Source organism: Ictalurus punctatus, chromosome 19, assembly GCF_001660625.3.
Source record: "Ictalurus punctatus breed USDA103 chromosome 19, Coco_2.0, whole genome shotgun sequence".
Classification (NCBI taxonomy): Eukaryota; Metazoa; Chordata; class Actinopteri; order Siluriformes; family Ictaluridae; genus Ictalurus; species Ictalurus punctatus.
The window spans coordinates 8,927,916-8,954,867 of record NC_030434.2 but is presented as its reverse complement, the minus strand read 5'-3'; the positions used below and the strand labels follow the sequence as shown (position 1 = coordinate 8,954,867).

Below are 26,952 nucleotides of genomic sequence, written 5' to 3'. Positions count from 1 at the left end.
GAATACAGTTGGTTTGACGTTGGACGTTCGATATTCGCGGATATGCGGAAATTAAGGGACCGTCTCAAAAGTTACATACGACATCGTTAAACACGATTCTAACTTCAATAGCATTTGAAGGGAATGACTTACAGTCATATAACCAACTGTAAAGTGTTCATCTAGTTGTCAGGTATAACTCACACCTTTTAAATTTCTGATATTTAATCAAATAAACTATTAAATCATATGTAAATATCGCCATGTATTTCACTACAGAATGGTCCGATACACAAAATAGTCATAATTTAAAGCTCAATAGCATTTGAAGGGAATGATGTACGGTCACACAACCAACACTACAGTGTTCATCTAGGTGTCAGGTATGACGCACAGCTTTTAGATTTTTGATATTTGGTAAAATATACTATTAAATCACATTTAAATTAGACGTGCATTTCATTACTGAACAGGCCCATACACAAAATATATCATAATTTAAAGCTCAATAGGATTTGAAGGGAGTGACTTACAGTCATGAAGCCAATGGTAAAGAGTTGATCTAGGTGTCACCTATAATGCACACCTTTTAGATTTCTGATATTTATTAAAATAAGCTATTAAATCATATGTAAATTTTGCCATGTATTTCACGACTGCATGGGGTCATACACAAAATATACCATCATTTAAAGCTCAATAGCATTTGAAGGGAATGACTTATACATACATACATACATACATATATATATATATATATATATATATATATATATATATATATATATATATATATATATATATACACACACACACATATATGTATGTATATTATATTTGTGTGTGTGTGTGTGTGTGTGTGTGTGTGTATATATATATATATATATATATATATATATATATATATATATATATATATATATATATATATATATATATATATATTCATTAATAGGACATCTATTATTTGAAGAAAACCATTCAATCCACTTTACACTTGGTTTACACTTTACACGTTTCTTATATGACTGTAAGTCATTCCCTTCAACTGCTACAGAAGTTAGAAACGTGAACAACAATGCAGTATGTATTGTTGTATGTAACAATGTAACTTTATGTGACGCGGATATCGAATATAACGTTCGCGAATATCGAACGTCCACCGTCAAACCCACTTTATTCCAGTCGTGGCAAGTGTGTTTAGCTTCTGCTTTGCCTCTGTGGACACACACACACACACACAGACGCGCGCGCCACACGCCGCCCCTCTACGCTGCAGACGTCAGTGTCGCCCTCTGGCAAGAGGGACGCGTCCAAACAGTGCGTAAAGCGACTGCAACGCTAGAGCAAGGTCAGTGCATGAGGATCAGACACAGGACGGACCCGTAACACCTCCCACAAGGTAAACGGATATTTCATTTGGAGAAGCTTGGTGATGGGTCTCGGTGTGTCTTTATTACCACACAGTGATACTTTGTTTAAAAGAAGCCGGGATGATGCCCCGGTATTTCGAGGTGTGTGTGCAAGGCGCACAAAAGAGAAATGTGTGTGTGTGTGTGTGTGTGTGTGTGTTTACATTGACTTGTCCAGAGATAATGATGAGTTTAAGAATCATTGGTTATATGTAGTCTCTTAAGGGACGAGCATATCAGCTGGTTTCATCCGGTTTATATCAGCGCCAATCGCGCGCTGTTAACAGTGATGCAGAGAAGCACCGGACTGTTGCATCATTCTCATCCACCAATCAGCTTTCAACTTTCTTCCACGTGCGGTTTGCATATTGCATTATTTAACCTATACAAGTAGGCTACTTGTCTACTCGTGATATATTGTGTGTGTGTGTGTGTGTGTGTGTGTGTGTGTGTGTGAGAGAGAGAGAGAGAGAGAGAGAGAGAGAGTGTGTGCTATAAATATCAGGGATTTAGTCAGGAGGGCTCTTCATAAGATGGTTTGGCAGGAGGAGAGAGTATGTTCCATTTGGGCCAGCTGGTGGACTTAATACCTGTGTGTGTGTGTGTGTGTGTCAGTCATGTGAGCTTGAGTGAGTGCTCACTGTGACATATAGAGGTTATATATATATATATATATATATATATATATATATATATATATATATATATATACACACACACACACACAAAAGTAAATATTCATGAATAAGTAATGAATGAATGATTAGCAGTCTTTGGATCATGAGCATTATGTGAGATCAGAACTGGAGGAGTTTACTGATGTCATGGCATAAATTTAGATTTAGCAGCAGGTCCTTGATTATTGACCGGCTTTATTTTTGTATCGCACACCTTGCTGAGATGATCAGGTGAATAATCACGCCTATGAGCACTGATGATGGCTCCAGGTGGATGTGTAGCGTGTGAAATACTATTAGCCGTAGGGAACTAGAGCACAGTTGGTTGCGTTCACTTTTCGTTCTCAAGCGATATTTTTAGAGGGTATTTGTATGCCGTTAAAAGGAAATGTTTCAAAGGTTCTAGGCTAATTTAAGGCAGTATTTAAAACACAAACAGTTTATTTTGAAAGATTTGACGGATCATGAAAGAAAGGTTTATGGCAAAGGTGATGCTTTTACTGTGACCAAGAGTGGCAAATAAAATCGACTTGTATTTCTCTCATTGTGTCCTAAAAAATAACACGTTTAAAGTTTGCTTCTGTTCATTGGCCAGCTACAAGTGGCACTTGGTCATTCTAAAATAAATATAATTAGAAAAATAATAATATTTTTTCACTATACCAATGTCCCAGTTTATACAATTATAAGGCTATTCCCCTTAGACAAGTATTCACAATATGCATTAGTTCTTCAGAGGTTTGCCTGCAGGTTGCCAGATACAATATAATACAATACCAAGCAATAGAATAGAACATTCTAAAAAATAGAAAACCACTCCCGGGTTGGGGGTTTGAATCCTCCATCTGCCCCGTGTGTGTGCAGTTTGCATGTTCTCCCCGTGCTTAGGCTGATTTGCATTTCCAGATTGTCTATAGTGTGTAAATGTTTGTGTGTGTGATTGTGCCCTGCAGTTGGTTGGCACCCCATCCAGGTTGTCCCCAGCCTTCAAGGTGATGTGACCCTGTGTAGTTAAGCAGTACTAAAAATGGATGGATGGATATTATTCTTCGTTCCTCCGGGTACTCCGGTTTCTTCACCCAGTCCAAAGACATGCAGTGTAGGCTGATTGGCATCTCTAAATTGTCAGAAGTATGTGAATGTGTGTGTGATTATGCCCTGCAATAAGTTGGCACCCTGTCCAGGCTGTCCACTGCCTTGTGCCCCGAGTTCCCTGGGATAACACAGAACCCTGTGTATGATAAGCAGTACATAAAGTGGATAGTTGGAATGATGGATTCAGCAGGTAGCATCATGGTCCGGGGTTTGCTCACGAGGTCAGGTTATTGTCTGTGAAGTTTCGTTGAACGGGTGTCCTACGGGTTCCCCGGTTTCAAAAACACCTCTCAAAAACATGCCAGTTAGTTCTGGTTTTTATGCATGCTTTTTAATTAATATTACTTCATTTGGCAACATGACATCAGTTTCTTGTGTAAAGGATTTCTATAATTGGTCTAAATCTTGTGTGGGAAGCGTACAGTAGTTTAGTCTTCAACAGGTACATTAAAAGCCTTGAAAAGACCTTTGACCTGGTCAGAAAAGCATAAAATGGCAGTTTATTGCTATAAGAGAATATACTATGAAAAGTCAATATACAATGAATATCCAATCCATCAGAGATGGATCCTAGGTCACTTCACCTAGTACTTACCCATGTGATATGACTTGTAATGAATTACTGTTTGCCCAACAGCTGTGGATGGGGGTGACCTCAGGATCACAGTCACATGCTGGCTAAACGCTTAACACATTGCATTTCGAAGAATTTATTAAGGAAAATGCATGCTTGGTCAGCCAATGGTCAGACAACTCACCTTTCTAATCGTGTAACATTTATAGCTTCAGTAACAGCTGCGGCTGTATAGAGAGAATAGTTTAGCTACTTTTAATATCTGGATTTAATATCGGAAATTCAGAATAAACCTTAATATAGAATATTTGCTTATGTGCTACTGTACCTTTAGTTATTTCATTGAATCTCAATAGCAGAAATACGTTTCATTATGATTTTTATGTTATCATGGCACTGTATTTGAAAATGATATGTTTAGTGTTTGTTATGTCATTATGGTTGCTTATTGTCATTATGCTAAAAACCCCATTAGGTTGACTAAGTGAGCTGACTAACAACTATCTAACACTTGCACCAAGTTATGTAAACAGTCTGTTGGGTGACATTGCGTTATCTAGTGACATTACAGCATAGAAATGTTGTAGATAACAATATTGTGATGTGATCCATGATATATTATGTGTATTGAGTATTTTGGTAGATGACACAATCAATTATAGGTGCAGGTGTAGCATAGTTTACTGGATAACAATCACAGACCTGGAAACAGTCAGTGAAATAAATGGGAAATATGAAGTGCTTCAAAGCTTACTCTGAAGCCCTCATGACTCACAGTTATTCTAAAAGTTATTCAAGAACAGTGGTGACTGGAGATATTAAGCAGAAATTGTTAAAATCCAACATGGCATTATTGACCAAGAGAGAAAACGGGGTGAAGTTGTGGTTAATATTAAAACTGCAGCAAACAATCAGCCAGTTTGTAAAGTTATACCTTCAATGCTCAAGGTTATTGCTGAGGTTATTGTTAAGGAACACAAAAGATAAAAAAAGAAAACCTACACTGGTCTGCAATTCTTGGTGGTTATATTAACAATACAGTGCCCTAAACTAATATTGGCACCCTTGGTAAATATTAGCAAAGAAGACTGTGAAAAATTGTCTTTATTGTTTAACCTTTTGATCTTTTTATTGTTTAATCTTTTGATCTTTTGTTCAAACAATTGCAATAATTGGGTTTATATATTAAAAAAAAATCTTTGGTAAATATAGGTGTGCAACAATTATTGGCACCCCATGAATTCATATGAGAAAAATATATTTGAAGTATATATAGGAATAGTATATAAAGAATATAGCTGTGATGTGTGGCAAAAGGTTGTTGAGCTTCACAAAATGGGAAGTGTCTATAAGAAAATAGCTCAAGCATTGAGAATGCCCATTTCCACCATCAGGGCAATAATTAAGAAGTTCCAGTCAACTGGAAATGTTATGAATCAACCTGGAATTGGACGCGTGTCTATATTGTCTCAACACACTGTGAAGAGGACGGTTCGAGTGACAAAAAAAATCTCCAAGGATCCCAGCTGGAGAATTGTAGAAGTTAAGTTGTGTCTTGGGGTCAGAAAATCTCCAATAAAGAAAAAGTTACCTACATCACTACAAGTTGTTTGGAAGGGTTTCAAGAAAAAAGCCTCTACTCTCATCCAAAAACAAACTCGAGCGTGTTCAGTTTGCCTGACACTACTGGAACTTCAAATGGGATCGGGTTCTATGGTCAGATGAAACCAAAATAGAGCTTTTTGGCAATAAACAGCAGAGGTGGATTTGGCACACACAGAGAGGTAGCCATATGGAAAAGTACCTCATGCCCACAGTTAAATATGGAGGAGGATCTTTAATGTTTTGGGCTGTTTTTCTGCCAGAGGACCATGAGACCCGAGTATTTTTGTGAATTTAACAAAAGATGAAAAGGTTAAACAATAATGACAAATTTTCACAGCCTTCTTTGCTCATATTTATCAAGGGTGCCAGTATTAGTGGCAGACACTGTATACTGCAGTTTCTATATTTTAAGCTCATAAGCAGCAGATTACAACCCCAGGATATATGTGTGGTGATCTGGAAAAACCTGCCAGATGTCATTGTGGCTGAATTCTGGGAAACAGTCCAAAATGACAAAAAAAAATTCTGCCTATTACATATTTTATGTATGTTTTGGATCATTGTCCTGCTGGAAGATCCAACCACGGCCCATTTTAATCTTTCTGGCAGAGTCAGTCAGGTTTTCAGTTAATATCTGTTGATATTTGATAGAGTCCATGATGACATGTATCCTAACAAAATGTCCAGGTCCTCTGGCAGAAAAACAGACCCAAAACATTAAAGATCCTCCTCCATATTTAACCGTGGACATGAGGTACTTTTCCATATGGCTACCTCTCTGTGTGCTCCAAAACCATCTCTGGTGTTTAGTGCCAAAAAGCTCTATTTTGTTATTTTATCTATTGTAATTTCCTGTTCCTAGTCACCCAGGTGTACTAAAATTTTTTTAAATATCAATGGGAATGTACTTCAAATATATGTTTCTCATTTGAATTCATAGGAGCACCAATAATTGTTGAACACATATTAAACAAAAAAAAAAAATTATATATATATGTATATATATAGTTTTGGGGAATTGTTTAATATCTATGAGAGCAGTGAATATTTGTGAATGTTTTGAACAAAAGATCAAAAGGTTAAACAATAAAGACCATTTTTCACCGCCTTCTTTGCTCATATTTACCAAGGGTGCTGTCACGGTTCGGATGGTTGAGCCAGAAGCAGAAGCAGACGCAGATGCAGATAAGGACATTTATTTAAAGAAACGTACTAAGAAACAAATACACTATGAAAACTTGACTAAACACACTGTGGCAAGAAACAAACATCAAGACATGAACAACGGAAGTCTAAGACAACGAAAGACAAGCTAATAGTGCAGACAAGGACTATATATACCCATGAGTGCTCATTAACCAAAACGTGAATCAGGTGCAGGTGGTCATGTGACATGTAGTGCAGTGCAGTGGCTGATGGGAAGTGGAGTCCAGAGCTTCCTAATACGTGACAGAACCCTCCCCCAAGGGCGCTACTCCCGGAGCGCCCAAAATTATACGTCCTCCATCTGGTGGTCCTGGCCCCCTGGAGAAAATGTCCCCCACAAAACCAGGAGGCCGGGCGGCTTCTACAATGGCACAGGGAGGCTGAAATATTTCCTCGGCAGAGCATGAAAGCGGTGCGATGCCCCCAGCTGAACTGGAAGGCCGAGAGAAGTCCCCCGTGCGGCCAGGGAGAGGAGCATGGGTCTCCTTGAAGCAGAAGGGGGGAACGCTAGTTGCCATGGAGCAAGCGGGCTGAGCGACGACCTCAGCTGAACGGCGAGCCTGAGCGACGACCTCAGCTGAACGGCGAGCCTGAGCGACGACCTCAGCTGAACGGCGAGCCTGAGCGACATCCTCGGCCGAGCAGGAAAGAAGAGCAACGACCTCGGCCGAGCAGGGAAACAGAGTGCTGTACTCGGCGGAACAGGGAAACAGAGCACTGTACTCGGCGGAGCAGGGAAGCAGGGCGACGTCCTCGTCGGAACATGAAGGCAGAGCACTGTACTCGGCGGAGCAGGAAGGCAGATCGACGTCCTCGACGGCGCGGGGAAACAGAGCGCTGTACTCCGCAGAGCAGGGAAGCAGGGTGACGTCTTCGTCGGCACCTGAAAGCGGAGCAACGTCCCCAGCTGAACTAGAAGGCAGCGCGAAGTCCCCTGTAAGGCCAGGGAGAGGAGCGTGGGTCTCCGTGCGGCCAGGGAGAGGAGCGGGAGTCTCCTCGAAGCAGAAGAGGGGAACGCTATCTGCCATGGAGCAAGGAGGCTGGGCGACGTCCACAGCTGAGCAGGGAGGCTGGGCGACGTCCACAGCTGAGCAGGGAGGCTGGGCGACGTCCACAGCTGAGCAGGGAGGCTGGGCGACGTCCACAGCTGAGCAGGGAGGCTGGGCGACGTCCACAGCTGAGCAGGGAGGCTGGGCGACGTCCACAGCTGAGCAGGGAGGCTGGGCGACGTCCACAGCTGAGCAGGGAGGCTGGGCGACGTCCACAGCTGAGCAGGGAGGCTGGGCGACGTCCACAGCTGAGCAGAGAGGCTGGGCGACGTCCACAGCTGAGCAGAGAGGCTGGGCGACGTCCACAGCTGAGCAGGGAGGCTGGGCGACGTCCACAGCTGAGCAGGGCAGCGGGACAGCCTCCTCGGCTGTGCATGCAGCGGGACAGCCTCCTTGGCCTGTCCCTCTGAGGTCACCATGTTGACCTCAGGTGAGAGCTCCACAGCTGAGACCTCCCCGTAGGCCTCAGGCTGGAGCTCTGCTGTTCTCATTGCCCCCCCAAAAAAAATTTCTGGGCCAGCCTTCACCTCTGAACTGTGCAGCAAGGTGTGCCTCCCCTGCAGTGGAAAGCCCCAGATGCTCAGGTTACTTTGCTGGCTGTGTCGCAAGGCGGACTGTGGCGTGAGCGGAGCTTGGCGATGCGTGTCGGCGGACTGTGGCGTGAGCGGAGCTTGGCGGTGCGTGTCGGCGGACTGTGGCGTGAGCGGAGCTTGGCGGTGCGTGTCGGCGGACTGTGGCGTGAGCGGAGCTTGGCGGTGCGTGTCGGCGGACTGTGGCGTGAGCGGAGCTTGGCGGTGCGTGTCGGCAGACTTGTGCGTGGACTGAACTTGGGCGACCGGGTTGGTAGACTTGGGTGTGAGCAGCGTTTGGTCATTTGGGTCAGTCGGCCTGAATGTGACCTCAGGGACACGAGGTTTGGCTTGGACCTTCCTGACGGGAGGCTGGACCTGGAGCTCAGGGACTGGAGGCTGGACCTGGAGCTCAGGGACTGGAGGCTGGACCTGGAGCTCAGGGACTGGAGGCTGGACCTGGAGCTCAGGGACTGGAGGCTGGACCTGGAGCTCAGGGACTGGAGGCTGGACCTGGAGCTCAGGGACTGGAGGCTGGACCTGGAGCTCAGGGACTGGAGGCTGGACCTGGAGCTCAGGGACTGGAGGCTGGACCTGGAGCTCAGGGACTGGAGGCTGGACCTGGAGCTCAGGGACTGGAGGCTGGACCTGGAGCTCAGGGACTGGAGGCTGGACCTGGAGCTCAGGGACTGGAGGCTGGACCTGGAGCTCAGGGACTGGAGGCTGGACCTGGAGCTCAGGGACTGGAGGCTGGACCTGGAGCTCAGGGACTGGAGGCTGGACCTGGAGCTCAGGGACTGGAGGCTGGACCTGGAGCTCAGGGACTGGAGGCTGGACCTGGAGCTCAGGGACTGGAGGCTGGACCTGGAGCTCAGGGACTGGAGGCTGGACCTGGAGCTCAGGGACTGGAGGCTGGACCTGGAGCTCAGGGACTGGAGGCTGGACCTGGAGCTCAGGGACTGGAGGCTGGACCTGGAGCTCAGGGACTGGAGGCTGGACCTGGAGCTCAGGGACTGGAGGCTGGACCTGGAGCTCAGGGACTGGAGGCTGGACCTGGAGCTCAGGGACTGGAGGCTGGACCTGGCGCTCAGGGACTGGAGGCTGGACCTGGCGCTCAGGGACTGGAGGCTGGACCTGGCGCTCAGGGACGTGAGACTTGACCTGGCGCTCAGGGACGTGAGACTTGACCTGGCGCTCAGGGACGTGAGACTTGACCTGGCGCTCAGGGACGTGAGACTTGACCTGGCGCTCAGGGACGTGAGACTTGACTGGGACCTTAGGGACTTCAGACTTGACTGGGACCTTAGGGACTTCAGACTTGACTGGGACCTTAGGGACTTCAGACTTGACTGGGACTTGGACATCAGGGACATGAGACTTGACTGGGACTTGGACATCAGGGACATGAGACTTGACTGGGACTTGGACTTTCCTGACTGGAGGCTTGGCTTGGATCTCAGGGTTGAGCTCTGTATGACGTTGCCTGTAGTAGTGGGTAAACGGCAGGGCAGGTTCGCCTTCCAGACTCACACCCCTGAGAAGTTGTTCTAGCTCCTCCTTCGCCTCCGGGCTCCCGAATCGCGACATGAAATCCCCCACAAACTGTTCTACACCGTCCAGGTTCCTACAGTGCTTCTCCAGTTTGAGCTGCACCCATTGACGGGCCGGTCCAAAGAACCGGGACCACATAAATCGGAGCCATTGCTTCTCCTCTGGCTTAGGGTCTAACAGGCTGGCGAAATAGTATTGACAGTCCACCAGGAAATACTCTGGGGCACCGAAAAATCCGTCAAATGGGTCCGGAAGCTCCATAAATGTCCATTGTGGGAAGTGGACGGAGTCTATAGCGGGGACGGTTGGCGTCGACCTCCGGGTTCTGCGTCCCCTCCGTTCTCCTGCTGCTTCCATCGTGGAGGCGATCTGCTGCTTCTGATTGTTGGTCTTTCGTTCTGTCACGGTTCGGATGGTTGAGCCAGAAGCAGATGCAGACACAGATGCAGATGCAGATAAGGACATTTATTTAAAGAAACGTACTAAGAAACAAATACACTATGAAAACTTGACTAAACACACTGTGGCAAGAAACAAACATCGAGACATGCACAACGGGAGTCTAAGACAACGAAAGACAAGCTAATAGTGCAGACAAGGACTATATATACCCATGAGTGCTCATTAACCAAAACGTGAATCAGGTGCAGGTGGTCATGTGACATGTAGTGCAGTGCAGTGGCTGATGGGAAGTGGAGTCCAGAGCTTCCTAATACGTGACAGGTGCCAATATTAGTGGAGGGCACTGTGTGTGTAAGATTGTTGCTTTTAATCATCCAGGCATTACAATCCCAGTTGGGAGCCAAAAATGTTGAGCTCTCTACAAAAGATGACTTGCTTCATGTATGTAGTGATTTTTTATTTTTATTTTACTCTAGGCAGAAAATAATGAAATCACAAGACTGGTGAGATGCAAGATTGGCTTCACTTTAGTTAGTAAAAGAAACAATCATAAAGCGCGTTAATGTTTTATAGTAAAACAACCAAAATGATATTTTATAAATGTTATGTTTATAAATGTGATATAAATGTAGATTTTCCCCTAAAGATTTTATTTAGTTCTCCTGCTGTTTGTTTTGAATCTTTATAAACCCCTTCAACAGTATTTTCAATTCTTTTTCTTGCACTTTTTGATAGAGTGTCTTTGTGACTGTCGTTTTACTGTTGATGGTCTCCTTAAACTCTTTGGAATCTTTTTCTATATCTAGTATCTGTGATAGATCATTGTTGTTTTATATTCATTTTGAAGGGAGTAGATTCATGAGGCCCTGCTATTCAGCAAATGTTAATCTCATGTTAATGATTTGATATCATTCATGCATTTTAAATTCTGTTGAAATACTTATATCCTCTTTTGAGTGACCAATGAATTTTTTAAAATATTGGCAATATGCTAAGTGGCCCATTTAGCTCTACAAAGTTATTATTGCACATAGTGGTCTAAATGGGAACTGCAACTAATGGAGGCCCACTGGGGCACGAATCATACTGCCCCATGCTTGCTCAATGAACATTTTAAGCAATGGACAGGAGAAGGGTTAATGCGAGGGGTGCCAGGGTCATGCCTTTTTTTTTTTTTTACACCAAATTGGACTAGTTTAAATATATTCTGCAGGCCCCGAGATCTTGTTTTATCGCAAACAAAATCTAATACATTTCTGCAAACAACGGCAAGTGTAAGTGCAGAGTATGTCTATGTTGTACTGAAAATTGCAAAGCTTGGGAGAGAAGGGAGATTATGGAATGGATACTGTCTATACATTAGAAATGCGTGTGCACCACAGTGGATTTGTTTCCCACACAAATTCTGAGAAAAAGCAGAAAAACCTGCCTCCCATTTCCAGTGCTAAAGCTTTTTTGTGTTTTTTGACATGTAGCTGGGCTGGACATCTGAAATAGTAATCTAATGCAGTTGCACATTTTGTGCACAACACTAGCCGTCTCAGTATGTTCATCCATCCATACATTTTCTGTACCACTTATCCTACACAAGGTCATGCGGTTATCCCAGGGGACTCAGGACACAAGGTGGGAGACACTCTGGAAGGGGTGTCAACCAATCACAAAGCACACACGCTCACACACCCATTCACAATCAGCCTACAAAGCATGTCTTTGGACTGGGAGGAAACTGGAGTATCTAGAGGAAACCCCTCTAGATGAAGCACGGGGAGAGAATGCTATCTATGTGCACTCAGGGCCGAGGTGGCAATCAAACCTCCGACCCTGGAGGTGTGCGGCAAACATGCTAACCACTTAGTCACCATGCACCCCCATATGTCACATGATCTCACACTTTCATGGACAGCCTGCAAGATTACCGGGAATCATCTGCACTCCAGAACACAATGGATGACACACATTATAGATTATATGGTTACACAACCATGTTATAACCTTTAAAAGCAGATCTCCAGAAGATTTCAAATGACACTAACCCTGTGCGACTACGATCTACAGTGCCCGAGAAAGAGGCCATGGAGCTCAGGCATTTTAGTCGACTTTGGAGCTCTATTTCCAGTTAAAATGATGCTGCTACAGAGCCGATTCTGTTCAAATTGCAAAGCCAGTATTGTGAACCGAATGGAATCAAGACCGGAGTGTTTTATTACACCTCTATGTCATATCAAGTGTGATAGCGTCTGAACTTAATTTAATTTGAGGTTATGTCATTTTTAATGTTGCTCTTCCCCACCAAAATCTATGGTCATTACTCGTTGATGCTTTTACTATATCCACTATCCGTACGGACGTACACCGCAGTTAACTTCCCGGATTATTCCTCAGCATAAAATGCTAATGTTTAAAAGTATGTCAGTCTTGATTTAAAAACCGGCGATACAGGAAGCACGCCTGTACACTCGGTGGCTGTTCAACAACCTTGGTGCATACACTATATAGGCACGGTCGCCCTTATCCTTCAGCTGAGATTGTGAAATCGCCAACAGAAAGTTAAACAAACAGGATCACGTTTTCAAGACCCGCAGTGATTGTGTTCAAGCTAGACCCATCAACCAAAACATTAAAACCACTGACAGGTGAAGTGAATAACATTGATTATCTCCTTACATTTGCACCTATTGACAGGGTGTTGACTTGGCCTTCAAATTCCCCAGATCTCAATCCGATCAAGCATCTGTGGGATATGCTGGACAAACATGTCTGATCCATGGAGGATCTGCTGCTAATGTCTTGGTGCCAGATACTTGGTGCACACCTTGTGGACTTTTCACACGTTTTTTTTTTTTTTTTGGTAAAACTCTCACAGCTCGCCTGGGCTTCATTAGAAATGTGTGAAGCAGAAGCAACTATATGCACAGAGTTCATTAAAAATGCATGACGCACTATCCACTAAATGGGTCCAGGCACTATTCCAATCTCCACGTTGTATTTGACCTTGATGGATGATAGCCACTATGTACACACACAAAAGAGCTCTTGGTCACACATTTCACACAATAGGTCACACAATAGGTAATTAACTGTCTGTCACTTCTCCTTAACGCTTCTTGTATACACAGGTATGAGCACACTTTCCTCTCGATCACAGGTTATTGCATTACTATCCCACTATGTACTTATCTAACGCATCCTCATGTAATTCCTCAGTTAAGCCGGTGCCAACCTGAACTCCTTGCCTATTGCTTAATCTTCAGGTTTGAATTATTTCTTCAGTTGGGAGTATCAGGTAACAAGAGCAGCCACTTGAGCTTTGTTCAACACTCTGCAATCACAACTAGTCATGTGTTGTTAGACTACAATTGGCCCAGGTTTGTAGCCATAGAGACTGGACGCAATGTGATTTATTCCTTTAAAGCGGGGCTTATCGTTCACTTGATATGACAGTCATCTCAATGGGTGCTAAGAGACATGTCACGTTCATTTATGTCTCTGTTTGAGGTACAGGTACAAATCCTGGTTGACCAGATGCCATTGCATGCAGCAGGTCAGAGCTTTCCAACCATCTTTCACACAACAGGACGTCTCACTGTTTTTGAATAATGTGTCATTATGCCTCGCTCGATTAGTAGTTGTGTAAATTTATACAGACATTCTGGAAATTATTCATGAAATCCTACAGATTATGTACACGGGAACGTCAGATTGTATAGATACATAGCCGTGGAGTCAGAATGTGTAAAGCATGCTGTGAACTTTACACTGACAATGAATTTTTCCCATATGTTTTTAAAAAATTTCGAATGATACATGCATACAAACATATATATGAGTGTGCAATCTATGATATTTATATCATGCCTGACAGAGCATTTCATTGCAAATATTACATGACCAGTCCATACAGGATTTCACAGTTTTCTTTGTGATTGTTGCGGCCAGAAATGCTTTATTTCGCTGTGGCTTTTTTCAAAATTTGCGATGTAACTTGCTTTGTGCTTTTTTTTTTTAAGGAACACTACATGAATTGGAAAAATTGCAATTGCACGAAATTGTTTTGCACGGTCTTTCGCAGTGATGTTTGTTGGTAAATGAGACCTTTTAGCTGTACTCATGTTCGACGCATATGAATCGAAGAGGGTTTTTAGCTGGACGTGCGTCGTGATGACGTCACATGACACGTCTCGGCCCAAATCTGCAGAGAATCCGCTTTAATTTTGAAAAATTGCAAGCTCCTCGGAATATTACAGAGTTTGCTTGAGTTTGTGTTCGTTTCTGAAATCCTGCAGCGACTGCATGACAGGATGCTACATTGAGTCACTGTTTTACAGAGAGACATACAGCTGGCAACATTTGCAGAGTGTGAGAATATTATTGGAACAAAAAGTGAGATTCATTGTGACAGATAACAGCTCTACCATAATAGAAGCATTCACCCTTTTCCTGAATTCCCTCTCTGTCGAATCAGTTCTTGGTGAGACATATTGTTACTGAGCTAATACTGATAACTGCTAAGCTACAGTTAGGAAAGTTGTGGCGAAAATGACAGCGAGTACACAACCTGAGATAATGTTTAGTGCCGTGAAATGTCTCGGATATTTCAGAGATTGATTAACTGAATGAGGGTCAATTCTTGAATGAATGATTCTGAATGACACAAAATCCTGGCACGCAATACTACTACTCTAGATGAAATGCCATCATTTGGATTAGTTTTGATTTATTTAGATGTCTATTTGTTTACTGTTGAGCATATGAGCATAAAACAGTTCCATAAACCTCCTTGGTTTACTAGACGTGTTCAACTTACAGTATGTTTTGCCTTCTTACCAAGCCAACAGGATTTTCCTAGACACCGAGTCTCAATGTTTATTCTTCCGCCACTAGGTGGTTATGTCTTCTGCCCAACTGGATAGAAATAATAGAATAGTAAAACTGTTTCATGACAGATTTCATATCAAAATGCTTCTAGCAGACATTTTTATGCTTATAATTACCAGTGAATATGGATCTTTATTGCACACTTTTAATAAAAGTGTGATACACTATACAACCAAAAGTATGTGGACACCTGGTTATTGAACATCCCTTTCTGTAACCATAGGTATTAATATTGAGTTGTTCCAGCTTTGCTGCTATAACAGACTCTTATGAGAAGGCTTTCCACTTTGGACAGGGGACTCATTCAGCTATAAGAGTACAAGAGACTGGCCACTGATGTTGGGTGAGGAGGTCTGGGGTGCAGTCAGTGTTGCAGTTCATACCAAAGGTGTTCAGTGGGGATGAGGTCAGGGCTCTGTGCAGGACACTCGATTTCTTCCACTCTGGCCTTGGCGAACCATGTCTTCACGGAGTTCATTTTGCACACAGGGGCATTGTGATTCTGGAACAGGTTTGGTCCTTTTAGATCCAGGGAAAGGAAATCGTAATGCGACAGCATACAAAGACATTCGATATTTGGCAACAGTTTGAGGAAGAACCATATATGGGTGTGATGGTCAGGTTTCCACATACTTTAGGCCATGTAGTGTACCAGTCTGTGAAACCATTGTGTAAAATGTAAAATGAGTAGAGTGTTATAATTTACGGCACAAACACATACACACGCACACACACACACACACACACACACACACACACACACACTGCTCAGTTACAGTGCAGCTCATAAGCAGTTGGCCAATGACGGTTGTTGTTTTGGCAGAAAATCAGCTTTAATTGCAGGGTACTATATTTAAGGAGAACTGTGTAGTAATCATAGACTTTTGTAATTTTAGGCATTTTAAAAACCCTATATAACTGCACAATTGACTGTTCATACTCTTGTCCCATTGTGTTTGGCTGCATGCTTAGTCCATGCACAAGACAGTTAAAAAACGTAAGAATATTTTAACATAATAGTCACTGTCTTGGCAAGTATAGTGTGTTTGAGTATAAAGCCAAAGCTGCAAAAACTGTGACATGGTCTAGTTTTGTACAGACTGCTACGGTATGTATGAACATGAAGAAAATTCTTATGTTACATGTTACGTTCTTCTTCTCTTCTTCTCTATCTTATAGGAAAAGACTTTCACAATGCCGCCCCCTGCTGGAGCTCATGCTGTGCCCCCTCCGGATGGAGGCTGGGGCTGGGTCGTGGTTTGTGGAGCCTTCATCTCCATCGGCTTCTCCTACGCTTTCCCCAAAGCCACGACTGTTTTCTTCAAGGACATTCAGAAAATTTTTGACGCATCATATAGTGAAGTTGCCTGGATCTCCTCCATCATGCTGGCCGTCATGTATGCCGGAGGTAAAAAAAAAAAAAAAAAAAACTACAACAATAACAACAACAACAAAAAAAAAAACAGGGAAAAGTGGGAGGGAAAAATGACAGGGGTGAATTCTGAGGACAAGCTTGGCCATGCAGGTTTTCCTTTTGTCCACGAGTCTGTATGGTTGTAATGGGCTGACACCTAAAGCAGTTTGTTTATCACGTTCCAGCAATCCAATGATTTGTGGTAAATAAAAAAAAACATCAAATTGAAAGCTAGACTTGAACTCTACACTGACAACTGACAACAGCATTGGTTTTGGACCAACGTCCCATTTTGAAGATTTTTTTGACCACTTTAACGGTCTTCTGTGTGACATAGAAAGTCCTAAAGGCCCCTTTTGTTGGTCCTAAATGGTTTCTCTCAAAAGATTGACCCACTGGTGAACATTAAGTACTCATGTGATCTCTTCTTTTATATACATATGGTGCTATCTGTTAGTAATTGGACAGTGGTATGATGTTTGTTGTTTCAGCTTGGTAGTACAGCGTGCTGGATTTGAAACAGTGACCATGAGGTTAAAGTGTGGCTTGCTGAGGAGGTTTCCCCTCTTTTGGGTGAGCCACATAGGAATCTGAGCCTGACGTTCTTGTCAGAAATACACAATGCACATGTGTTTGTGTCGCATTGGGTTTCATCGATGTAGTGTTTCCTACCATCAAGATGTTGACAGAAAGTTAAAAGGATTTGCTAAAGAATGCTGCCAGGAGAAAAATGATGAACAATAGTTCTTTAAGACTTGTATAGCCAATACACAATAAGCACATGCCTTCATACAATACGTATACCTTATTTACTCCTGAGTTAATATTATTATTATTTCCTGCCATCTGTATCGCCTAAGTTTATTCAACTTTTTATTAAGTAGTTGCCGTGATGCAAGGATGGAATAAAGGTCTTGTTTGGCAAACATTTGATGTATTTTTGTGTTAGTTTATAAGACTTGATCAAGCACTGAACACATTCAAGCTTTACAGTTCTTTTCCAACACCCCAATTTCTTTGAGTTATATAAACTCACAGAAGATCTACGGCCAAAAAGCACAGGATGTTATAGAAATAGGAATACTCCATGCTCCATGCTCCATGTTGAACTTATAGCCTGTAACCATAGTTATATTGCGTAAAGAAGGTCCAACGTGTCAGTTTCATTATAGATTCCTATTAATAATGGACAGTTTTGTGCCAGACAGGCGCTGGCACTGTTGTGCATCCAGAATATCACCAGGCAACAGGCTTGGCCTAATGTTTAAAATATACCAGTGCATCACTGTGCAACGAGTCAGGTAATGCAAATATGCTAGTCTTGGCTATTGATCATGCGTTTCAAAAAGCAAGGGCCGAGTGAGCTGTTGTCTCACATGCATTGACTTGTTACCTCATTCATAATGAAATCATCCAGGTGTGACGCTGTTCACTGACCTCCTGCCACAGAAGGCAGTTACTCAAGTGACCACTGCAGAGATTGGCTGTCCCTGTTGTTGTATCTAGTTTCTTTCTGGCTGTGAAGGTCAGTCTAGAATTATTGGCACTCTTCAGGAGAATGGGCAAAAAAGTATTCAACTGAAACAAATCTTTTTTTTTGACAAGTATCATTATTTTTCATTTCTGTCATCTTTAATTTGAATGATTCATCTTTATTTAAAATGGCCTCCTTGTTCACTATCTTTGATAAGATTTGTACTGAGAGGACATTACTCAAAAGCAGTTAACTCTTCTGTCCTGTTTTAACCTAAATCAATCAGGACTATTCTGGCAGGTCAAGCTTCAATCCCTCATAATTTACCCTACAGAGTTTGGATGTATGTGTAGTTATCACGGAAAACGGCAAAGCCAACAGTTACAAGATAAAATCCTTAGGATGCCAATAGAAAAAATTAAACATGACAGAAACCAAGACCTCTGGTCAGTACTGGGATTCATAAGTCATTTTTATATCAATTAGTTTAGGCCTACTGGTTTAGATGAATATAAGTTAAGGTCAGGCACACAGTGGCTCAGTGGTTAGCATGTTCGTGTGAGGAGTTTGCGTGTTCTCCCCGTGCTGCGGGGGTTTCCTCCGGGTACTCCGGTTTCCTCCCCCAGTCCAAAGACATGCATGGTAGTCTGACTGGCGTGTCCGTAGTGTATAAATGGGTGTGTGGATGTGTACGTGATTAGAAATAGAACGTGCCCTGCGATGGATTGGCGCCCTGTCCAGGGTGTACCCCGCCTTCTGCCCGATGCTCCCTGGGATAGGCTCCAGGTTCCCCGTGACCCTGTAGGATAAGCGGTATAGAAAATGGATGGATGGATATATAAATTAGTGATAATTATAGCAATATACTAGATATATATTATTGTAGTAGAGACAGGACATATGTAGGAGCTTGTGAGATTGAGAATGGCAAGAGTAGGATCTGGAAGGAAGCTTAGGCCTGTAGACCCCAGGAATGAAAAAGAAGCCCATAGACTTCAAGATGTACTGTATGAGCTGTTGGCTCCTAGCACTGTCTCCACCTCTGTCTTGTCATTGGTTTATCTTCCTATCTTGCGTCATGATTGTTCTCACCTGGGTGAGACCTGTTTTCCTGAGAATTGTTCATTTTACGTAGTTTTCTCTCTTGTCCATGGTTTGATTTTGTTCATGGATTACCTTAGGTTGAGCGTGTGTGCTTATACTTTGACTCCCACCGGTATTGCTGACTGCAATTACCGGACTGCCCTTAATAAATACCTTGCTGATCTTATGCACTTCATCCTACTACACCTTACAATAACATTTACCGTCCTTATTTTTAGTGCAAGGTTTTAATGATTATTTCACCAAATCTAGTCAATTATGTGTAGTCTTAGCACCAGACAGTTATCTTTAGGAGCTGTGAACGAGTACATCCATTACCTCAATCATCAATCTCTGGAAACTGAAGAACTGTGACATTATCAGCCTTTGAAAGCAGGGATCACTTGAGGCACTGAGTGCCCCAGTGCACAGTGAACTCTTGCCCTTACTGAGTCCCAGTGAAAATCTCCAGCTGCTGTATATGCTAATAAGGAGTTCCTGATAGGTGAAATATATGTGGGGCAAATTAAGTGAATCAGCAGCCCATCTAACCTGATTTCAAATAGCACATTTTCCTGAATAGGTATTAACATGTATCAAGGCACTCCTTGGGGTAGTAGCACTCTTTTATTATTATTCTAACATGTTCAGTTTTAAGTGTATTTTACAGAAATCGTGTGGGTAACTATACAGAAGATACCATACCTAGGACAGCTAAACCTTATTGTATTTCGTTTGGATAGTTCATTCTCATGGTATTTTGTTTTTCACTCAGTTTTATAAACAGTACGTATGCACCCAATTGCCATCTCTTAAGGAGGACAACTCAACACTGACTCACTTACAGTCCTCTATCATTGTTAGTTTCCTGCAAATAATAATAAACATGTCGGTTTATCTCATTGAAGAATAATGCAGCGTTGTTGTTTTTTCAGTGTTATTTAGTGAATAGCAAACAACTGTTTGCGTAAAGCAGGATTTTGTTTTTGCGATCGGCAGTCAACCGAGGACAAAGCGAAACCGAACATGTTCGTTTTCTGCTTCCAATTAGATACTACATGACGAGTATTTGACTACTATTCAAAGGCAACTTTTTTAGACAGCTAATTAGATTGAAATATTTCACACCAAAAATAACTTTAGTATTGGGGTGTCACTGTTCTACAGAGATCTGCACTGCTGCCTCCTGAGATTCATCAGTTTCTGCCCATGAAGAATTTAGGACTGGTCTTTTGAGACATACATGTTTTAAATTCCCACTCACTTAATCCTACTTCTTATGTTGTTGAAGAACCGACTTGTTAACACTGTGATAAAATCGTGCTGTCTTTTCTTTTTCTTCCTCTTTTCTTTTTTAATCCAGTTTAAAACCCATCCTAATAATTTTGCCCTCTTTTAATTGTAGACCATATACAGCCGTGCTTATTTATTTATTTATTTTAACACTGCTTACTATACACTAGGGCTGCAACTAATGATTATTTTGATAACCAATCGCGTTAATGAATCGGGAGAGGGGCGTATCTTTATTTCAAGTCCTGATTTGTTTAATTTCCTATCAGCCAAATTCAAACTAAAAGCCAAAATAAAAGCCTGTCTGTCTGGTTATCTGAAACACTCTGATGGTTAATTACTTTTGCTTACTGTGTTTGTGCAAAGGGAATGATTTTTCGGTGTGTGGAGCCGCCTCAGATTGATTCCAATAGCCTTGCTACTTGTGGCGCAGTGAAGTGACATAATGTGTACCCCAGCATGCTTCATAACATAGACCAAGTAATATATAGTGAAATTCCTTGCTAACTATTTTTATTATTAAATTTTGTTGAATAGTGATTGAAGTCCTACTGGACATTTAACAATCCCTCGTCCCCTTGTGTCTTTATTTTGGAACTTGACAGTTTAATTACTAAGTTATATCTGTTTCAGGAGCTATAGGCTCATCGATTTTTAAAGACTAATGAGAACTAACCCTGCACTAACACTAACACTGCATGTTGTTCTGGCATTCATATTCTTAGATGCAATGTTACAGATATGACAGTCTGACAGATATTCCCTTCTTAATTGTTCTATCCTCTATTTCAGGCCCTATAAGCAGTATCCTCGTAAACACATATGGCAGTCGGCCAGTAATGATAGTGGGTGGATTCCTGTGTTCCATCGGCATGATCGCTGCCTCATTTTGTAACAGTGTCCTTCAGCTGTACATCTGCATCGGAGTGATTGGAGGTGAGTGGATATTAATTACATACAGTAATAACTATGCAAAATATATTTGTATTATTTGAACAACAATATGCCAACAACAACAGCAGTAGCAATAACAGTGGTAAGACCAGACAGATTAGATGACAAGGCATGACAATCATGAAAAGGACAATTAACCCCTAAGCTGAACTAAACAATCAATTCAACAAGCGACTTGACTCCCAAATTATAGCACGATGAGGACATGATTAGGATGATTAGAATTGAAATGTTTACTGGTTCACTGTGATATTAATTTCCGCACTAACACGTACGTCCTCCCAAAGGTTTTGGTCTTGCCTTCAACCTCCAGCCAGCTTTGACGATGATCGGGAAGTACTTTTACAAAAAGCGTCCCATAGCTAATGGCTTGGCCATGGCAGGAAGCCCTGTCTTTTTAAGCACCCTAGCTCCCTTAAACCAGTACCTCATCAACGCTTATGGCTGGAGAGGCAGTTTCTTTATTCTCGGAGGGCTTCTGCTCAACTGCTGCGTGGCCGGATCCCTTATGAGGCCACTTCCCCAACCTTTGACAAAGAATGATGCTAAAAATGATGAAGAGGTTCCAGCTGCTAAGACGGTGAAGCCTACAGTGTGGCAGACTGTCAACAAATATCTTGACTTGTCACTCTTCAAGCACCGGGGCTTCCTCATCTACCTGTCAGGAAATTGCATTATGTTTGTAGGCTTCTTCGCCCCCATTGTGTTCCTTTCTCCATATGCCAGGGACAGTGGTGTAGATGAGTACTCAGCAGCCTTCCTACTCTCCATCTTGGCTTTTGTGGACATGTTTGCTCGACCATCTATGGGAATGGTGGCCAACACACGTTGGGTGCGGCCAAAGATCCAGTACTTCTTTAGCTTTGCTGTCTTCTATAATGGCGTATGCCACGTACTGTGCCCACTGGTTCAGACCTACACTGGCATGGTGGTGTACTCTGTGTTCTTTGGGTTTGCCTTCGGCATGGTGAGCGCTGTGCTCTTTGAGACACTCATGGACCTGGTAGGACCTCAGAGGTTCTCAAGCGCCGTGGGCCTCACCACCATCGTTGAGTGCTGCCCTGTGCTTATTGGACCACCTCTGGCAGGTAAGACATGACATGTTTGCTTATTAGCCAAAAGTGAGAGTGTTTGTAATTATCACTAAGGGCTGCAACAAATCCTATGTAAGTGCAAATGACAAAGCCTAACCTGTACATTGCACACACCCAGTTGTACACTACACGGCCAAAAGTATGTGGATACCTGACCATGACACCCATATACGGTGCCCTGCACTAATATTGGCACCCTTGGTAAATATGAGCAAAGAAGGCTGTGAAAAATTGTCTTTATTGTTTAACCTTTTGATCTTTTGTTCAAAGAATTCACAAAAATACTCTGCTCTCATGGATATCAAACAATTGCAAACAAAACACAGGTTTATTTAAAAAAGAAATCTTTGTTAAATATAGGTGTGCAGCAATTATTGGCACCTTTTTAGTCAATACTTTGTGCTACCCCTTTTTGCCACAATAACAGCTCTGAGTCTTCTCCTATAACGCTGATGAGGTTGGAGAATACATGGCGAGGGATCTGAGAGCGTTCCTCCATACAGAATCTCTCCAGATCCTTCACATTTCGAGGTCCATGCTGGCGGTCCACGCTCCAGGAGAGCAGAGTATTTTTGTGAATTCTTTGAACAAAAGTTCAAAAGGTTAAACAATGAAGACAAATCTTCACAGCCTTCTTTGCTCATATTTAACAAGGGTGCCAATATTAGTGGAGGGCACTGTAGTAAAGTCTTCTATCACCATCACAACAACACCAAGGATGCTATGCGTTCAGTCCAAAATCCCAGTAGTAAATGAGTACTATGTGTGTTTGTTATTTAATACAAATTTTCCAGAAATGTCTAAGTACTATCATACTCAACTCATTCAGTGCTTAAGCAATAACATTATATTTTACCGTTGTTGCCTTACAGGGAAACTAGTGGATATTACTAAAAACTACAAGTCCATGTACATATGCTGTGGCTCTGTGGTCATATTTGCCAGCATCTGGCTCTTCATCGGCAACTTCATCAACTACCGTCTGCTGGAGAAAGAACGCAAGCAGGAGACGTACAAGCAAGCAGAACTTGAAGAGCCTGACAAGGGACCCAATAGTACAGAAAATGGACAGGCATCCGAGGAACTCTGTGGGAAAGTGGAAGATGCTGTGCAGAGAGAAACAAACATTTAAACTTCCTCCAAATATGATCTGGGCTACACCCCAGGCATATGTCCACAGCAGAAGCAGAGATTGTCATGCTGGGGTGAAGCAACTTGCAACTGCCAGAGCAAAACACGATTGCTGTGAGGGGACCAGTAGAATAGTGTTTGAATAACGCATTTAGATGGAAGTCAATAAATATGAATGGTGGAGCGTATGAGAGTTGAATGGTTTAGACAGTTGTGTTTAGTCAGTCAGAAAGAGAGCTCTCCTGAGCTGTACCGCAGATACCACATATACAGGTTACCACAATAATAAACACTCAGTTTTAAAGCCATTATATTAACGTTTCAGCTCAGGAACTGATCAGATTCTTTCCACCAATGCAGAATTTTTTAAGAAAACCCAAATAACTCTGCCAAATTGAGACTTTTGTGCACTGTGTTTATTTATTTGCTCAAAAGTCTGACAAGCGGTAACCAGCGACACGCCTGTGAGCTGCATGCCCACATCTGCTGCACTATACTCTATAATCTATGTAGGCAACATAACATGACTGAATGTAAATCATTATGCATGTGTTATTAACAAGGGCCTTATAACACTTATAAAAAAAGATCACATATAGAACATATCCATGTTACAGTATATAACCTTTCGTTTTCTGCTGCAGTATATACAGGGAAATTCATTTGGTATTACGTATTTTATGGGGAGTGCTATTTTTTAAGTAAATGTGCTGAAGTATTTACTTACTAGGTATTGCCTTAAATGTAAATAATGCAACTAATATCCTAAAGCCAGTATATAGAGAGCTTCCTATATGATGTGTATATAAATGACTATTTATTAATGTGGCATTACTAATCAACTTGATCATTAACAAATGTATAATGTTTATTTACATTTCAGTATATCTGACATTATTTAACATGTTGTTTGTCTAATGAAGCTATTATTGATCAATTAGGGCATCGCAGCAAGATTTAGTGTACTTGAATAATATTCGCGATCAACTTCAGGGATTGGTTTAAAAGGCGGACATGAGTACTAGAGTCTTTTTTGAGTACTGTGTCTTTTTAATCCCACACAAGCCATAACAATGTATCATGTATAACATTTTCTATGGATCAAAGTCACACATAGTGTATACATTGTTTAAAATCATCTCTTTCAGAAAATGTCCAATATTGGCTGCAAAGAGGGTCCAGTGTTGTGTATGTCCAATGTTGTCTCCACAGAGAGTGTAACATTAGCGGGCTACGGATCAGAACGTTGTGATCAATGTGTTCAAATCCCAGCAATTTAAGCAAAGGCCTTAACTTTCAATTGCAATATGCTTTGATAAATGGGCTACACAAATGAATAAACGTATAAATGAACAACCAAAAAAGGGAAAATGTTGCTTGTTCAATTTCATTAAAAAAAGAAAGAAAAGATAAAATTAACACATGAAAAGAATTCCCATTGGGTTGTATAAGAATAAGTAAATACTTCATGGGATTGTGCTGTTAAATAATACATTCACAAGCACTTTATTAGTATATACTCATACTGGGCAGGGCCTCCATTTGCTCTCAAACAGCCTCAATTCTTCCTGGCATGGATTCCACAAAATGTTGCAAACATTCCTTTTGAGATTCTGCTCCATGGTGACATGATCACATTACACAATTCCTGCAGATTTTAATGCTGCGAATCTCCAGTTCTACCACCTCCCAGTGGTGTTCTACTGTATTCAGATCCAGTGACCAGTGAAGAACACTGAACTCATTGAAATGTTCATGAAACCAGTTTGGTATTCAAGATTCATAGTTTTGACTAGTGGCATTCAAGCGATGATTGATTGGTATTAACGGGCCGAAAGTGTGCCAAGACATTCCCAACACCATTGCACCACCTCCACCAGTCTGGACTGTTGACACAAGGCAGGTTTGTCCATGGATCCCTGCTGTTGGTGCCAAATTCTGACCATCTGTGTATCCAGATTCATCAGAACAGGCTACATTTTTTCTGGTCTTCAATTGTCCAGTTTTGGTGAGCCTGTGCCCACTGCAGCCTCAGCTTTCTGTTCTTGTCTGACAGGAGTGGAACCCGACGTGGTCCTCTGCCGTTGTAACCCATCTGCCCCAAGGTTTGACGTGTTATGCATTCTGAGATGTTAAAAAAAAAAAAAAAATACTCTGCTCTCATGGATATCAAACAACCGCAAACAAAATATAGGTTTCTCAACAAAAAAAAAAAATCTTTGGTCAATATAGGTGTGCAACAATTATTGGCACCGCTATGAATTCATAATTAGAAAAATATATTTGAAGTATATCTTCATTGATATTTTACTTTTTGTTGTACACCTGGATTGACTAGGAACAGGAAATTGTTCAACCATGACTTCCTGTTTCACAGAGGTATAAGTATGAGGTAGCACATAGGCTAAATTCCCTTAAAAGGAACCCCGACTATGAAGCCTTGTAGGCCTTACCACGCAATAATTGCCCTCCTACTAAAATATGTTGGTAGAAACACATGAAATATGTTAATTACTTTAAAAAATACTTAATATTTAATACATATTTTAACTTACAGAGGGCGCCATTATGTGATATGTAAAATGGTTGCACTTGAGCACTCAAAAGAATTATCTACTAGCCCCCGCAGCAGGAAAATAATGCCACGCTGTAGTTTTCTAGTCCTTGTGTGCTGTTATACAGGGGATATCTGTAAATATAATCAAACCCGTAAGCATCTTGTTAGTGCATTTTTTCTGTATATTCTCATAACGTATTCTCCTGTAAAATTAGCCTAAGACACCTGGACAAGGTATATCCAAAGTAAAATTAAAGCTTGAACCATTTGGAGTACATACATGGGTTTGGTCTCTTTTTAAAGCTGGACTAAATATTTGTACGGAATTGGATTTTTTGGACCTTTGCCAGTATAACAAGGTTCTTTGTGTCAGGATGTTATGGATCAGTGGATTACTATGAGGCTTCATAGGTGAGTTGCCTCCGTTTCGTAAGTTTGTTTGTATATCGGTGGTCTTGACAGAGACATTGCTTATAGCTGCTGTTGTGACTGTATCTCAAAACAGTTTATATCAATCGAATCACAAGAATCTTAGCTTTCCAAAGATATGTGTACCTTCATACACACAGAAGCTGTGTAGATAGCATAGACGTGCTCATAACATGGCGACAGCGTGCTGGCGGGCCATTGGAATTTTAACAGGATAAAGTATACGGTGGCGAGATGGCTGATAATCTCTAAAAATATTGATATTAGAATAGATTTCATCATAAAAACGATAGTTTAATGCATATTAGCTTACCTTGAACGACAAACGCTCTCGGTTAGCACAGACGTGCAGTTGCTACGCAGACACCATCGATTTTACCCCATTTTCGCCTCCTCACCTCTTTGATCAACTTCATTTTGATGTACATTTTGAGGAATGTCTTCTATATTAGCCTCCTCACTTATGTTACACTCAGGTTCAAACGGAATAGGCTGAAGACATGTTTATATCGCTGTAGGGTTGCTG

At 42.0% G+C, this 26,952-nt stretch overlaps 1 protein-coding gene across 2 annotated transcripts; it reads left to right on the top strand.

The window, feature by feature from the left end:
• The first annotated feature begins 1,111 nt into the window (after positions 1-1,111).
• zgc:165507 (uncharacterized protein LOC561188 homolog) lies at positions 1,112-24,817 on the top strand. 2 transcript variants are annotated; one of them, XM_017493712.3, is made up of 5 exons: positions 1,112-1,330; positions 16,177-16,405; positions 21,054-21,197; positions 21,503-22,303; positions 23,182-24,817. In XM_017493712.3, the coding sequence occupies exons 2-5, from the start codon at positions 16,192-16,194 to the stop codon at positions 23,439-23,441; spliced, it is 1,419 nt and encodes a 472-aa protein (XP_017349201.1). In that variant the 5' UTR covers positions 1,112-1,330; positions 16,177-16,191; the 3' UTR covers positions 23,442-24,817. The 2 variants fall into 2 exon arrangements, with proteins under 2 accessions (XP_017349201.1, XP_017349200.1); XM_017493711.3 differs by having other exon boundaries at positions 1,114-1,381; positions 23,182-24,816.
• Positions 24,818-26,952: the final 2,135 nt, after the last annotated feature.